General features: G+C 41.3%; 1 protein-coding gene across 5 annotated transcripts; it reads right to left on the bottom strand.

Moving 5' to 3' along the window:
* Nucleotides 1-149: 149 nt before the first annotated feature.
* On the bottom strand, nucleotides 150-12,602 carry SNRPG (small nuclear ribonucleoprotein polypeptide G). 5 transcript variants are annotated; one of them, XM_019020940.3, is made up of 4 exons: nucleotides 12,405-12,602; nucleotides 8,137-8,159; nucleotides 6,846-6,970; nucleotides 150-461 (listed from the first exon to the last, which is right to left on the bottom strand). In XM_019020940.3, the coding sequence occupies exons 1-4, from the start codon at nucleotides 12,434-12,436 to the stop codon at nucleotides 411-413; spliced, it is 231 nt and encodes a 76-aa protein (XP_018876485.1). In that variant the 5' UTR covers nucleotides 12,437-12,602; the 3' UTR covers nucleotides 150-410. The 5 variants fall into 5 exon arrangements, with proteins under 5 accessions (XP_018876485.1, XP_030864105.1, XP_018876487.1 ...); XM_031008245.3 differs by lacking the exon at nucleotides 12,405-12,602 and adding an exon at nucleotides 11,940-12,225; XM_019020942.4 differs by lacking the exon at nucleotides 12,405-12,602 and adding an exon at nucleotides 11,709-11,880.
* Between the last annotated feature and the right edge of the window lie 602 nt (nucleotides 12,603-13,204).

Raw genomic sequence — 13,204 nt, 5'->3', positions numbered from 1 at the left:
ATGTAGATGTACTTGGGAAAGTCAGACTAGATCAAACTTACTATTCTTAAGTTTTGAAAATTAGTGTATTAGAAGAAACTCACTCATGTTTGTAACTTCTTTATCTGTTCAGTGTTGAAAGATGATGGACAAAAGGAATCCTTGCCATGTTTCACATTTAATAAAATTCTTTCACTTTAATGCATAAAACCCTTTGAAATCAGTGTCAACCAGGAAAATCCATGGTAGAAAAAATTGGAATTAGAGCTGATATTCTACATTCAGAACATCTGAGAAAGCATTTTTGACTATTACAAAAGTTTATTTAACAAAAAGTCTAATATGAAAATGTACATGACCTAATTTTTACATCATAGTAAAACAGGCCCTATGGACAGAGGACATGGGTTTCTCTGCTGAACAGCCATTATTTATACTCGTTCCAAGGCTTCTAACATGATGATACTATTTCCTCGTATTACCTAAGAAAGAGAAAAATAAATTTGAAAAGAACAACTCAGGTAACAGACGTAACTATGATGATTTAAGAATTTTCACCAAATCATTAATGGTTTTTTAATATTACATGTTGGTTTGCAAAGCTTTGTTCAAGCCACAGGGACACCAAACAACTCTAAGCCCTTTATAAGACAGACATCTTTTAGATTTAAGGCTAACAATTTGCTTTATGAGATTCTAATGCCAAGTCTCCAATGACTAATTTCACCTTTTTTTTTGAGACAGTCTCACTCTGTTGCCCAGGCTAGAGTGTAGTGGCGCAATCTCAGCTCACTGCAGCCTCTGCCACCCAGGTTCAAGCAATTCTGCTTCAGCCTCCCAAGTAGCTAGGATTACAGGAGCCCCCCCCAACCACGCTGAGCTAATTTTTATATTTTTGGTAGAGACGGGGTTTCACCATGTTGGCCAGGCTGGTCTCAAACTCCTGACCTCAAGTAATCTGCTTGCCTCAGCCTCACAAAGTGCTGGGATTACAGGCGTGAGCTACTATGCCTGGCCCTAATTTCACCTTCTAAAATGCAGGACTCAAATTTAAATGCCCATCCCTGACTCTATGGGATCCAAAAATTAATGAGTAAAATGTGTACAGTAGAGTATGTTAGGTACAGTTTGGAGGTATGAGATCATTTAGGGAAGAAACCAGGATGGGAAATTGTGAAAGGCATGCTTTATGAAAATGACATTTTACCTGGGTCTTGGAAATTGGGCAGCATTTTGAAAAGGAGATTTTAGGAAATTCTAGACAGAACTAAGATGAAGACAAAGTATGAGAGGATAAGGAAGTAATCTAATTTGAATGCAGTAAAAAGTTCATGAAGAGAATCAGGAAACAAAGATAGCTGATATTCAATCTTGGAAAGCTTCAAATGCCAATCTTAGTGTTTGGAGGACATCAGAAACTAACAATGAGCCAGTGAGAGTTTCACTTGGGGGAATGACAATCATAAGCGTCCCTGCAACAAGATATTATATAAATACACCAAAGTTTGAATAGGACAGAACCTAGAGGCAGAAAGAGAAGTTATAAAAAAAAGGGCCCTAGGAGAACAGTGCTTGACCTAGTAGATAAGCCATAAATGAAGATAAGAATATTTATCGGGGGCGTGGTGGCTCACGCCTATAATCCCAGCACTTTGGGAGGCCAAGGCGGGTGGATCACCTGAGGTTGGGAGTTCGAGACCATCCTGGCCAACATGGAGAAACCCCCATCTCTACTAAAAATACAAAATTAGCCAGGTGTGGTGGCACATGCCTGTAATCCCAGCTACTCAGGAGGCTGAGGCAGGAGAATCACTTGAACCCGGGAGGCGGAGGTTGCGGTAAGCCAAGATAGCGCCACTGCACTCCAGCCTGGGCAACAAGAACGAAACTGTCTTTTGTCAAAAAAAAAAAAAAAAAAAAACAAAACAACAGACAAACTTATCAGAGTATAGATGAATCAGCTGGTAAATGAGTTCAAGAGGGGTAGAAAAATAAGCGAAACTGGAAGGCTAGGGGACTAAAAACAGTAAGTCCCTAATAGACCGTAGATCATCATAATTGATAGATCACCCATCAGTCAAGTAGAATTGGATAGGTGAATGGAGGGGTACGGGAGGGAAAGAATAGGTAATGTAGGGGAGAGAAAGGATAGGTAATGTAATAATTTGAGGTGTTTATTAGAAATGGAGGCATTCCAAAAAGATTCAAAGTGGAGCTATGCTTATAGGCAGCTAGAGTAAAAGCAGTTGTAACTTATTCTTTTCTCACAGTATCATGCTTGTTTTACTTACACATACACTATGATTTATTGTGTTCTCCATACAAATGTAAATTTTATGAGGGCAGGGACTTAGGTGCAAAACCCCAGTGCCTAAAATAGTAGCAGGCACACAGAGGGCTCAAGAACCTGGTAAATATGAATAAAAGAACTCATATGTGATTACTGCAGCTGCTAGAATAGAAGGGAACACAATTGGTAGGATAAGTGTCTTGGAACCTGGCAGCCAATTATCAGCAATGAGTATGATAAGGTAGTGAAGAGCAGATTTAAAAAAGAATGGCTGGGCACGGTGGCTCACGCCTATAATCCCAGCATTTTGAGAGGCCCAGGTGGGCAGAGAGCTTGAGCCCAGGAGTTTGAGACCAGCCTGGGCAACATGGTAAAACCCTGTCTCTACAAAAAATACAAAAATTAGCTGAGGGTGGTGGTGCACACCTGTGGTTCCAGCTACTCGGGAGGCTGAGGTGGAAGGATCAACTGAGCCCAGGGAGGTTGAGACCACAGTGAACCAAGCTCCATGCTACTGCACTCCGGCCTCGGTGACAGAGTGAGACCTTATCTCAAACCAACAACAAAAACCAGTAAACACAGTGCCCTGAAAATGACAATGGGAACTGAAAGAGTCTAAAGATTGATACTCTTCTAAGTTAACAGAGCTCCCCTCCATTTTTTTGAGACTGGGACTAGCTATGCTGACCAGGCTGCAGTGCAGTGGCTATTCACAGGCACAATCACTGCACACTGCATCCTCAAACTCCTAGGCTCAAGTGGTTCTCCTGCTTCTGCCTCTTGAGTAGCTGGGACTATAGGCACACATCACCATGACCAGCCATAAGCCAGGAGTAGAAACATGCTTACCTAGTTATCAGAATTTTATTTTCATTTTAATTATTATTTTTTTTGAAACAGGGTCTTGCTCTGTCACACAAGCTGGAACACAGTGGTTCAATCACAGCTAACTGCAGCCTTGACCTCCTGGGCTCAAGTGATCCTCCCACTTCAGCCTCTCAAGTAGCTGGGACCAGAGGCATGAGCCACCAAGCTGGGCTAATTTTAAAATTTTCTGTAGAGACAGGGTCTCACCATGTTGCCCAGGCTTATCTCAAACTCCGAGTCTCAAGTGATCCTCCTGCCTTGGCCTCCCAAAGTGCTGGGATTACAGGTGTGAGCCACTGCACCTGGCCAGTTATCAGAATTTTAAATTCTCAATTTTTTTTTTTTTGGCAACAGATATTGAACATCACATCTCATTGACCAAAGCAAGAAAAGCTAGCCTTCCTGCCTAGCTCCCTGCTAAATTTACATATTTCTTTGTCTTGTCACATAATATTTAGAAAATAAGGCTAGATGGTGAACTTTGTCCCACCTTATCTGTGGTCCAAAAACATTAAATGCATAATCCCAGCAAAAGACATCCGTAAGTTTTACACTGCATGCTGTTCTTAGCAGTGTGATGATACCTCATACTGTTCCTGGATGTGGATTATCCTTTGTCTAGCATCTCCATGCTGCCCATTAATCAGTTATCTCAGTTTTATGATTGACTGTTGTGGTATCAAAGGGTTACTTGTGTTCAAGTAACCCTTTTTTTTTTTATTTAATATTAGCCTGAAAGTATAAGAGCAGTGATGCTGGCAATATGGATATGCCAAAGAGAAGCTGTAAAGTGCTTCCTTTAAGTGAAAAGGTACAAGTTCTTGACTTAATAAGAAAAAGAATCATATGTTGAGACTGCTAAGATTTATGGTAAGGACGAATCTTCTATCTGTGAGATTGTGAAGAAGTAAAAAGAAATTCGTGCTGGCCAGGCGTGGTGGCTCACGCCTGTAATCCCAGCACTTTGGGAGGCTAAGGCAGGTGGCTCACGCGGTCAGGAGTTTGAGACTAGCCTGGCCAACATAATGAAACCCTGTCTCTACTAAAAATACAAAAATTAGCTTGGCGTGGTGATGTGTGCCTGTAGTCCCAGCTACTCGGGAAACTGAGGCAGGAGAATCGCTTGAACCCAGGAGGCGGAGGTTGCAGTGAGCCGAGACCACACCACTGCACTCCAGCCTGGGTGACAGAGTGAGACTCTTGTCACACACACGCGCGCGCGCACACACACACACACAGAAATTTCTGCATAGGGTTCACTACTATCTGTGGTTTCTGGTACCTACTCTGAGGATAAAGGAGGCCTATTGTAGTGCTCTTCGTCTTTTGCCACTGTGTTTGAGGCCTAATTCTCCAAATCAAACTTGAACCATCAGGTCCAGAATTACATACTGCTCCCTTTTCTGTGCTTCAATGATGCTACAGAAGGACAACCCTAGCAAGAGTGCCTGAACTATGTAACATAATAAAAAGTAAGATAGAGGCGATGCCACTGACAACTCTGGGGATGTCTCAGAAGATAGTTGAGATTTATCATTAGGTAACGATCCAGCTGACAGGTTAAAAACAAACTCACTCCTGAAAACAAACACATCCTTTTTGAGACAGGATCTCGCTTTGTCACACAGACTGGAGTGCAGTGGTGTGATCTCAGCTCACTGCAGCTTCGACTTCCTGCCTCAGCCTCCTGAGTAGCTGGGACTACAGGTGCACACCACCATGCCCGGCTAATTTTCTAATTTTTTTGTAGAGATGAGGTCTCACTATGTTGCCCAGGCTGATCTCAAACTCCTGGGCTCAAGTGATCCTCCTGCTTCAGCCTCTCAAAGTGCTGGGATTACAGATGTGAGCTACTGTGCCCAGCCAACACACACATAACTGCAATAAAACAGTATTAAGTAATTTCAATGGCCTCAATGGATCACTGACTTGGACAAGGTAATAATGAAGTCAACTGTCCTTTGTTAAACAACTTCTAACAAAATGAACAAAACCTTAACCTATTTGTTTCCCTTCTTCCAACTTTAGAAAAGTCAAAAAGTTCATCTCTGTTCTTGCCTTTTAAAATGTCTTTTATTAAAGAAGTCTGATGTGTTATTATTTCTTTTTCAAAGTGAAGACTCAGCAGCAAGAATTACTGTCTGCTGATAAAAACTTTTTTTTTCTTTGGCTGGGGGTTGGGGGTGTGTGTGTCACATAAACCTCAGAGATGGAACAGGAGGCTGCCCAACACACTAAGTAGGTAATCATTACTTAAATGACTTGGGATGGCAGTGCTTTCAACCAATTTCTGTGCAAAGAAAATAAAGTCCATAAAGTTTAGGGGGAAAATTGCCAGAGGGATGATCTATTCCTTCTCTGATAAAATTCCAATGAGCAGTGTGTTACATAATTCTCTAATCTTCTCAAAGCAGAATTGACAATTAAGGTGCCAAGTTCTTCCTGAATCCTTTTCAGCAAATTTGTTGCAAGGAACTAAAAACCTAATCTACCTTCTATTAGAATGAAAATTTATTTGTAAAAATAAGGGCTTGGAGGAAAATCTTGGGGTATCTAGAAAATGTTTTTAAAAGGACTTGGCTACTAATGATGCTGGCAGCCTTATTCAACAGAAGCTCACAAGGGAATATACCTGAAAGACAAGTCAATTTACATGAAACTTGGGGGTACAGTGTGGTATCTGGAGACTCTAAACTGTTTTTTCAGTCATAACTATTGATTTGCTTTTCAAAATACAGTAATGAAAAAGTATCTGAAATAAGTAATAACACAAATCTTGGAAAGAATGGTGTGTAAAAAAATTACAGGCAGAGATGTCAAAATAGGTCTATCTTCAACTTTACTGCTCAAACTTAAAAATCAAGGTTAATAAATCAAGGCTAATAATTAGCAACTCTTACCACTCCTTGGAGGTCTTTATGCTTAATAATTTGCTAAAAGTAAGTTGTCCTTTTTGGTTCACCTTTTTCAAGAACTTTGGGCTTACCGCTTTATTAGGTATGTTGTCCTGTGTTAGACAAAGAGGGACTCAAAGTCTGGGTATCAAAACTCTTCTTCAGCAATCACTAAAACTACGGCCCAATGAATGTAGGAATGTTTAATCCTATGAGGGCTCAGTATGTGCTTTTTTATTTTTTCCTGCTTTTTCTCTCATGTGAATAACTGTCATTGTGATTATCCCTTGTAACTTTTACCTTGGCTACCTTAAAATTTTGGGTGTGGTAAACCAGAAAATCCAGGTTAACTACGTATACAAGTAAAATCAGAAAGTGTTATCTGTGAACTGGCAGATCTGCATTAGGCATCAGTAGAAATGCAAAACCTTAATTAAGTTCCGCCCCATACCTACTGAAGTAGAATCTTCATTTTAACAAGATTCCCTGGGGATTCATATACACATTAAGGTTTCAGAACTACTGCTCTAATGAAGGACCAACTATGAGCCTTTATTGCAGAATAAAGCTCAAAAAGGATTTCCAACAGCTATTTCAAGCGCTAGGACCTTAGGTTCTGTATAGTTGAGATCCTACCTACAGGTAACCAGGATATTACCACAGCTGAGTAACTGCCGTATGTTCAACTAAAAATGAGATGGAAAGTCTAATCTTGCCTGTTATTTGCCATTTCTGGGGGTTACTAACCAGGAAAGTTAATACACATTCCAAAAGAAAAATGAAATCTCCAAGAGAACTCTTGTATCTTTACTTACCACCATTCCAATATTGTTCTGTTGTCCACTAGTCGCCATCTCCACACATTCATCTATCACAAGGTTCATAAAGGGATCAAATCCCCGCAATATTCCTTGGACATGTCTGCCACCATTTAACTTCACTATTAAAAAGAGAAAAAGAAGTTTTAGAAAAACATCCCATTAGCTACCAAGCATTCACTAAAAATCAGGTGGGATAAAACAAGTATTTGAGAGGTCTGAAACCCACTATCCTTACTGTATGACAAGAACTGGGTTAAACATTTTTGTATTTACTTCCACATTTTAATTTATAAGAATCCTAAAAAGTAGTATTATCCTTACTTTATAGGACGGAACTAAACTTCAGAGCTTTTTTAAAATTTTTATAAAGATGGGGGCTCCCTATGTTGCCCAGGCTGGTCTCGAACTCCTGAGCTCAAGGGATCCTCCCGCTTTGGCCTCCCAAAGTGCTGGGGGATTACAGGTGTAAACCACCGTGCCCGAGCTTTTAAGTAACTGGGTTCATGGTTATACAGCTACTGTACGATAGAAGTGAGATTCAAGCTGAAGGCTGCTTACCTCTAACGCTCATGGTTTTTTCCCCTACATATATTTCAAGTACTGTGTGGGTCAGATTTTTAGATAAATTGAACAAATGTTATTCCTACATATTCCCAAGAAACAAGATAACTGTTCCTTGTCTAAGTCCTTTGTAGCTTGTTTAAAGAAAAAAGGTTGATAAATCCTGTTAATTTTGCCAAAGTGAGGAAGGGCTTACATAAGATAAAGTCTGAAGTGCTGTTAAATTTATTAATTATCAGAAATTAGGTAAATAAAATTGTCTAGTTAGGATTAAGTAATCTGCTTAATTAATGGATGTCAATTAGAGGTCCTGTGTGCTTTAAATTTTTTTTTTTTTGAGACGGAGTCTAGCTCTATAGCCCAGACTGGAGTGCAGTAGCGCCATCTTGGCTCACTGCAAACTCCACCTCCTGGGTTCATGCTATTCTCCTGACTCAGCCTCCCGAGTAACTGGGACTACAGGCACCCGCCACTGCGCCCGGCTAATTTTTTTTTGTATTTTTAGTAGAGACGGGGTTTCACCGTGTTAGCCAGGATGGTCTTGATCTCCTGACCTCACGATCCGCCTGCCTCGGCCTCCCAAAGTGTTGGGATTACAGACAGGCGTGAGCCATCGCGCCTGGCCACTTTAAATTTTTATGAAGTTGCTCCAAACATATTGCTAAGACACATGTAAAAAGCAATTAAATAATTAAAAAAACCCCCAAAACAACAACAAACTTACATGATAACTTCTTGTCCATAAATCTGAAAAAGGAAAAGGGTAAAGATTATATAACCAATTAAAAAAATTTAAGCATAAACAAGTAAATAGGTATAGTTAAGATAATTTGCTAAAATTTATACAATGGGAATAATGAAATCTACAATAGTAAAAATAATGTATTGCTGTAAAGAGTGAGGGAGTAGGGCGAGGTAGCTCACGCCTGTAATCCCAGCACTTTAGGAGGCTGAGGCGGGTGGACTGCTTGAGCTCAGGAGTTGAGTTGAGACCAGCCTGGGCAACATGGTGAAACCCCATCTCTACCAAAAATACAAAAATTAGCTGGGGGTGGTGGCACATGCCTATGGTTCCAGCTACTTGGGAGGCTGAGGTCGGAGAATCACTGGAGCCTGCCACGTTGAGGCTGCAGTGAGCCATGATTGCGCCACTGCTCTCCAGCTTGGGCAATAGAGCGAAACTGTCTCAGGGGAAAAAAAGAGTGGGGGCATAAAGGGTTACCTAAATTAGACATTCTACGAAGCAAAGTAATTTGGGAAGAGGAAAGGCAATAAAAATGAAACATATTTAGACTATATTAATTTACATTAAGTAGAGTATACTAATATGAATTACATTCTTATTGTTCAATACTATGTTGTTTCATTGACCTAAATTTCTTACTTTCTTTTCTTTTTTTTTTTTTTAAGAGATGGGAGTCTCACTATGTTGCCCAGGCTGGTCTTGAATTCCTGGCCTCGAAAAATATGCTCCCCCTCAGCCTCCCAAAGTGCCGCTGGGATTACACAGGCATGAGCTACCACATCTGGTCTCATTGACCTAATTTTCAATGATTGGATTTTATAGTCACAAGAGGAAAACAAAGACTTGCCTACGTTTGGTTATTTCCAAAACTAAGTTGTAAAGACAGCAAACAGTAATCAAATCATATGTAATTCAATAGGTATTTTATATTTGAAATAAGAAGTGTTCTTTTATTTAATATTAAAGCATCAAGCATAAATGTTCAGGGTAGTCCTCAACATTTAAGTATATTTTAGAATAATAAATGCACATTTGAAACTTCAAACGATATGAATTAAAAAAAAATTCCATTTTAGTGGAATATGAGATTAAGCCATGCAGTCAAATCAGTTTTTAATCTCTTCCATTTATAGGCCAGAAAACATAAAATTTCATTCAATTTTAAAAATTTCATTCAAATTTTAAAATACAAAAAAAAGAAAAAAAAATGTTTAGTATATGGGCCACGAAGTGGGGCACTTATTCAATTTTAATGTATAGGATTATCATGGGAAAATGTAAATATAAAACAAGGAGCATGACTGAAGGAGGGAGTAGATACATTTACAAGTAAAAATATATTTATGGGCCGGGCACGGTGGCTCATGCTTGTAATCCCAGCACTTTGGGAGGCCAAGGCGGGCGGATCACCTGAGGTCGGGAGTTTGAGACCAGCCTGATCAACATGGAGAAAACCCGTCTCTACTAAAAAAAAAAAAAAAAGTTAGTTGGGTGTGGTGGTGCATTCTTGTAATCCCAGCTACTCGGGAGGCTGAGGCAGGAGAATCGCTCGAACCCGGGAGGCGCAGGTTGCGGTGAGCCGAGATCGCGCCACTGCACTCCAGCCTGGGCAATAAGAGCGAAACTCCATCTCAAAAAAAAAAAAAAAAAAAATATATATATATATATATGAAGTAAACTATATTTTAATAAGATACATAAAACATATCAAATATAACACACAAGATCTTATACAATCTTTACAACGACTTTGCAATTATGGTCTATCATTTCCACCGTTTTTACAGATGGAGAACTAGGCTTGGAAAAGCTAAAGCAATTTTTCAAAGTCACACAGCAAGTGAGAGCAAACACAAATAGTTCAGTTTGACTGGAGAACGGAATACGTGAGTATTAGCAGCTATAAGGTTTGGTGCTTGAATGCTGGGTTAAGTACAGACTCGATTTTGCATACTGTGATAAATTATTAAAGCAGTCACTGGCAAGACTACTGTGGCAGCAAATTTTAAGAAGTGGAAGGAAGAATTCAGTTAAGCCAGTGTATCTCAACTTCTATACTACTGACATTTGGGACCAGTTAATTTTGTATTGTTGGGGGCAGTCGAATAAGCAGTAGGATGTTTAGCAGCATCCCTGGTGTCTACTCACTAGAAGCCGGTAGCACCAGATTCCCTACTCCCCATTTAAGAACACCTGAGTTATGCTACACCAGAAGGAGGGCATAATGGTGTAAAAGAAGATGCTATCTGTGAGAAAGCAAAGGAAGAAAAAATTTTTAAGTCATTTTGGCGGCAGATCTGACCGGATTTCACAATTCATGAAACCTAGGGATGAGAAGAGAAAGGTATTAAAACTAGCTTCCTTCTCTGAAATTTTCAAAAACTATGTTATGAATCAGAAAGAAAATCTTGGATTACAAGTAGAGAATGGTCTTTTTGTTAAAAAACAAACAAACAAACAAACAAACAAACAAAAAAACACCATTTCACCAGTCCCTGATGAATCCAGAGGATACTTACATCACCAAAAATAACTTTCAGATAAAAAGAGTAATTTTCACAATAATTTCTGAGTAACTTCTATTTTTTTTTTTTTTTTTTGAGACGGAGTCTCGCTCTGTTGCCCAGGCTGGAGTGCAGTGGCGCGATCTCGGCTCACTGCAAGCTCCGCTTCCCGGGTTCACGCCATTCTCCTGCCTCAGCCTCCTGAGTAGCTGGGACTACAGGCGCCCGCCACCAAGCCCACGTAATTTTTTGTATTTTTATAGAGACGGGGTTTCACTGTTTTAGCCATGATGGTCTCCATCTCCTGACCTCGTGATCCGCTCGCCTCGGCCTCCCAAAGTGCTGGGATTACAGGCGTGAACCACCGCGTTGGGCTTATGTTTTAATAATTAATTCCTTAACAGACCTAACTAAAATATACATAGAAGTAGTTTTCATACAAAAGATGGCTTTGATACAAATGGACCTTTAAATGCAAAAATATTATTATTATTTGAAACAGAGTTTCGGTCTTGTTACCCAGGCTGGAGGGCAATGGCGCGATCTTGACTCACTGCAACCTCCGCTTCCCGGGTTCAAGCGATTCTCCTGCCTCAACCTCCGGAGTAGCTGAGACTACAGGCGCACACCACCTGCCTGGCTAATTTTTTGTATTTTTAGTAGAGACGGGGGTTTCACCATGTTGGCCAGGCTGGTCTCGAACTCCTAACCTCAGGTGATCCACTCGCCTCAGCCTCCCAAAGTGCTGGGATTACAGGCGTGAGCCACTGTGCCCGGCCGCAAAATTATTAAATAGGAACTTTCCCTTTTGTCTGACTTCCATGTGCCTGGTAATAAATGAACTATACACAAAGCCAACCACATGCTACGCCAGAAAAAAACTGATCCCTGTAAAAATTTTGCATCCTTTGTGCAATCCAACTAATACACGTAGAATTCCAGCATCAGGAAGTATAAGCAAAACAGAAACGTAGTCAGGAAACACATAACCTGTTAAGTCCACTCAAAAACTATTTGAGGAGTTCAAAGCTTTACGTTGAGTCCTACCTAAAGTAAGGCTCTCCTACTTAAAGTTGTTTGACTTTACTGGGTGTGTAGAAAAAACTTCAAAAAATTTGCCTTCTCTGAGTAGAAAAAATTAATGTTCTTAAAAAAAGAAAAATGAATGTTCTTACATAGTTTCAACATCAGAGCAAGATAACACATGACATTCAAGCTTAACGTAAAAGAAGGCAAGAAAAAGGAATGAGGTTTCTAAGTAAAAGCTCAAACACCTACAAACACATTTGCTAAGACTAAAGTGGCTTTCGGATTCTGATGCCTCACGTAGTTTTAAAAACACTTCCTTCCCTTCCAGCCCCTCCTTAGTTCCTTTAGAGAATTTCCCCCTCTAGCCGTCTATCTAGAACACGATACTATTCGAGATGTTCAACAAAAGGTGGCATTGGAGATCTTCAAGGAACGAGGGAGAGCGCCGGGTGACCAAGGGCCGGACCGCGGGACCTGGAGACTAGTCGGCCGGAAGGAGGTGCCGTGGCTGCCGGCTGTAACCACACCGACACGCGAGCTCTGCGCGGGCTTCACGTCTCATGCGCGGGAGCCTGGCCGGGATCCCAGCGACCTCGGACCGGAAGAAGAAATGAAGTGAAGCGGCTCAAGACATTCGGCTAACGGAGAGGGAACCAAGGGACTCGCGGGACGCAAATAACTGACCACTTCGGTTTGGCTCTCACACATACTTACTTTTTCAACTCGGGAGGGTGAGCTTTGCTCATGGTGTATACTCCGCGGGCTCACAGATGCCTTGGAACGCAACGCGCGGCTTCCCTCACGCTCCCGCGGTAGGCCCGGCGTCTTGCGTCTGGCGTTATCGACCTCGTTAGCCAATGGATTGTTGGCAGTTTTTACATTTCACCTCGCGATATCTCAGCGCCTCGGTCATCGTTGAGCTTCCGGTTATGTCCTCAGCGATTGGCCAGGACGGAGGGGTGCGTCCTCTAGGCACCTTTCTGAATTCCGTTTTCCTTGTACAAAATTGAGATAACGGGTATTCCACCGGTGGGCATCCCTGCTCTTTTTCTTTTCTTTTTGAGACGGAGTCTAGCTCTGTCGCCCAGGCTGGAGTGCAGTGGCGCGATCTCGGCTCACTGCAAGCTCCGCCTCCCGGGCTCACGCCATTCTCCTGCCTCAGCCACCCGAATAGCTGGGACTACAGGCGCCCGCCACCACGCCCGGGTAATTTTGTGTATCTTTTAGTAGAGACGGGGTTTCACCATGTTAGCCAGGATGGTCTCGATCTCCTGACCTCGTTATCCGCCCGCCTCGGCCTCCCAAAGTGCTAGGATTACAGGCGTGAGCTACCGCGCCCAGCCGGGTATCCCTGCTCTTGTCTATGGAACAGCCAAAATAAATAAAATAAATAAATAAATAAATAAATATAAATATAAATAAATATAAATAAATAAATAAAAAAACAAAGCCGGGCGCCGTAAATCCCAGAACTTTGGATCTCTTGAGCCCAGGAGTTCGAGACCAGCCTGGGC

Source organism: Gorilla gorilla, chromosome 12 (assembly GCF_029281585.2).
Source record: "Gorilla gorilla gorilla isolate KB3781 chromosome 12, NHGRI_mGorGor1-v2.1_pri, whole genome shotgun sequence".
NCBI classification, from domain to species: Eukaryota; Metazoa; Chordata; class Mammalia; order Primates; family Hominidae; genus Gorilla; species Gorilla gorilla.
The sequence above is the reverse complement of the archived record's forward strand: the minus strand, read 5'-3'. Positions and strand labels throughout refer to the sequence as shown.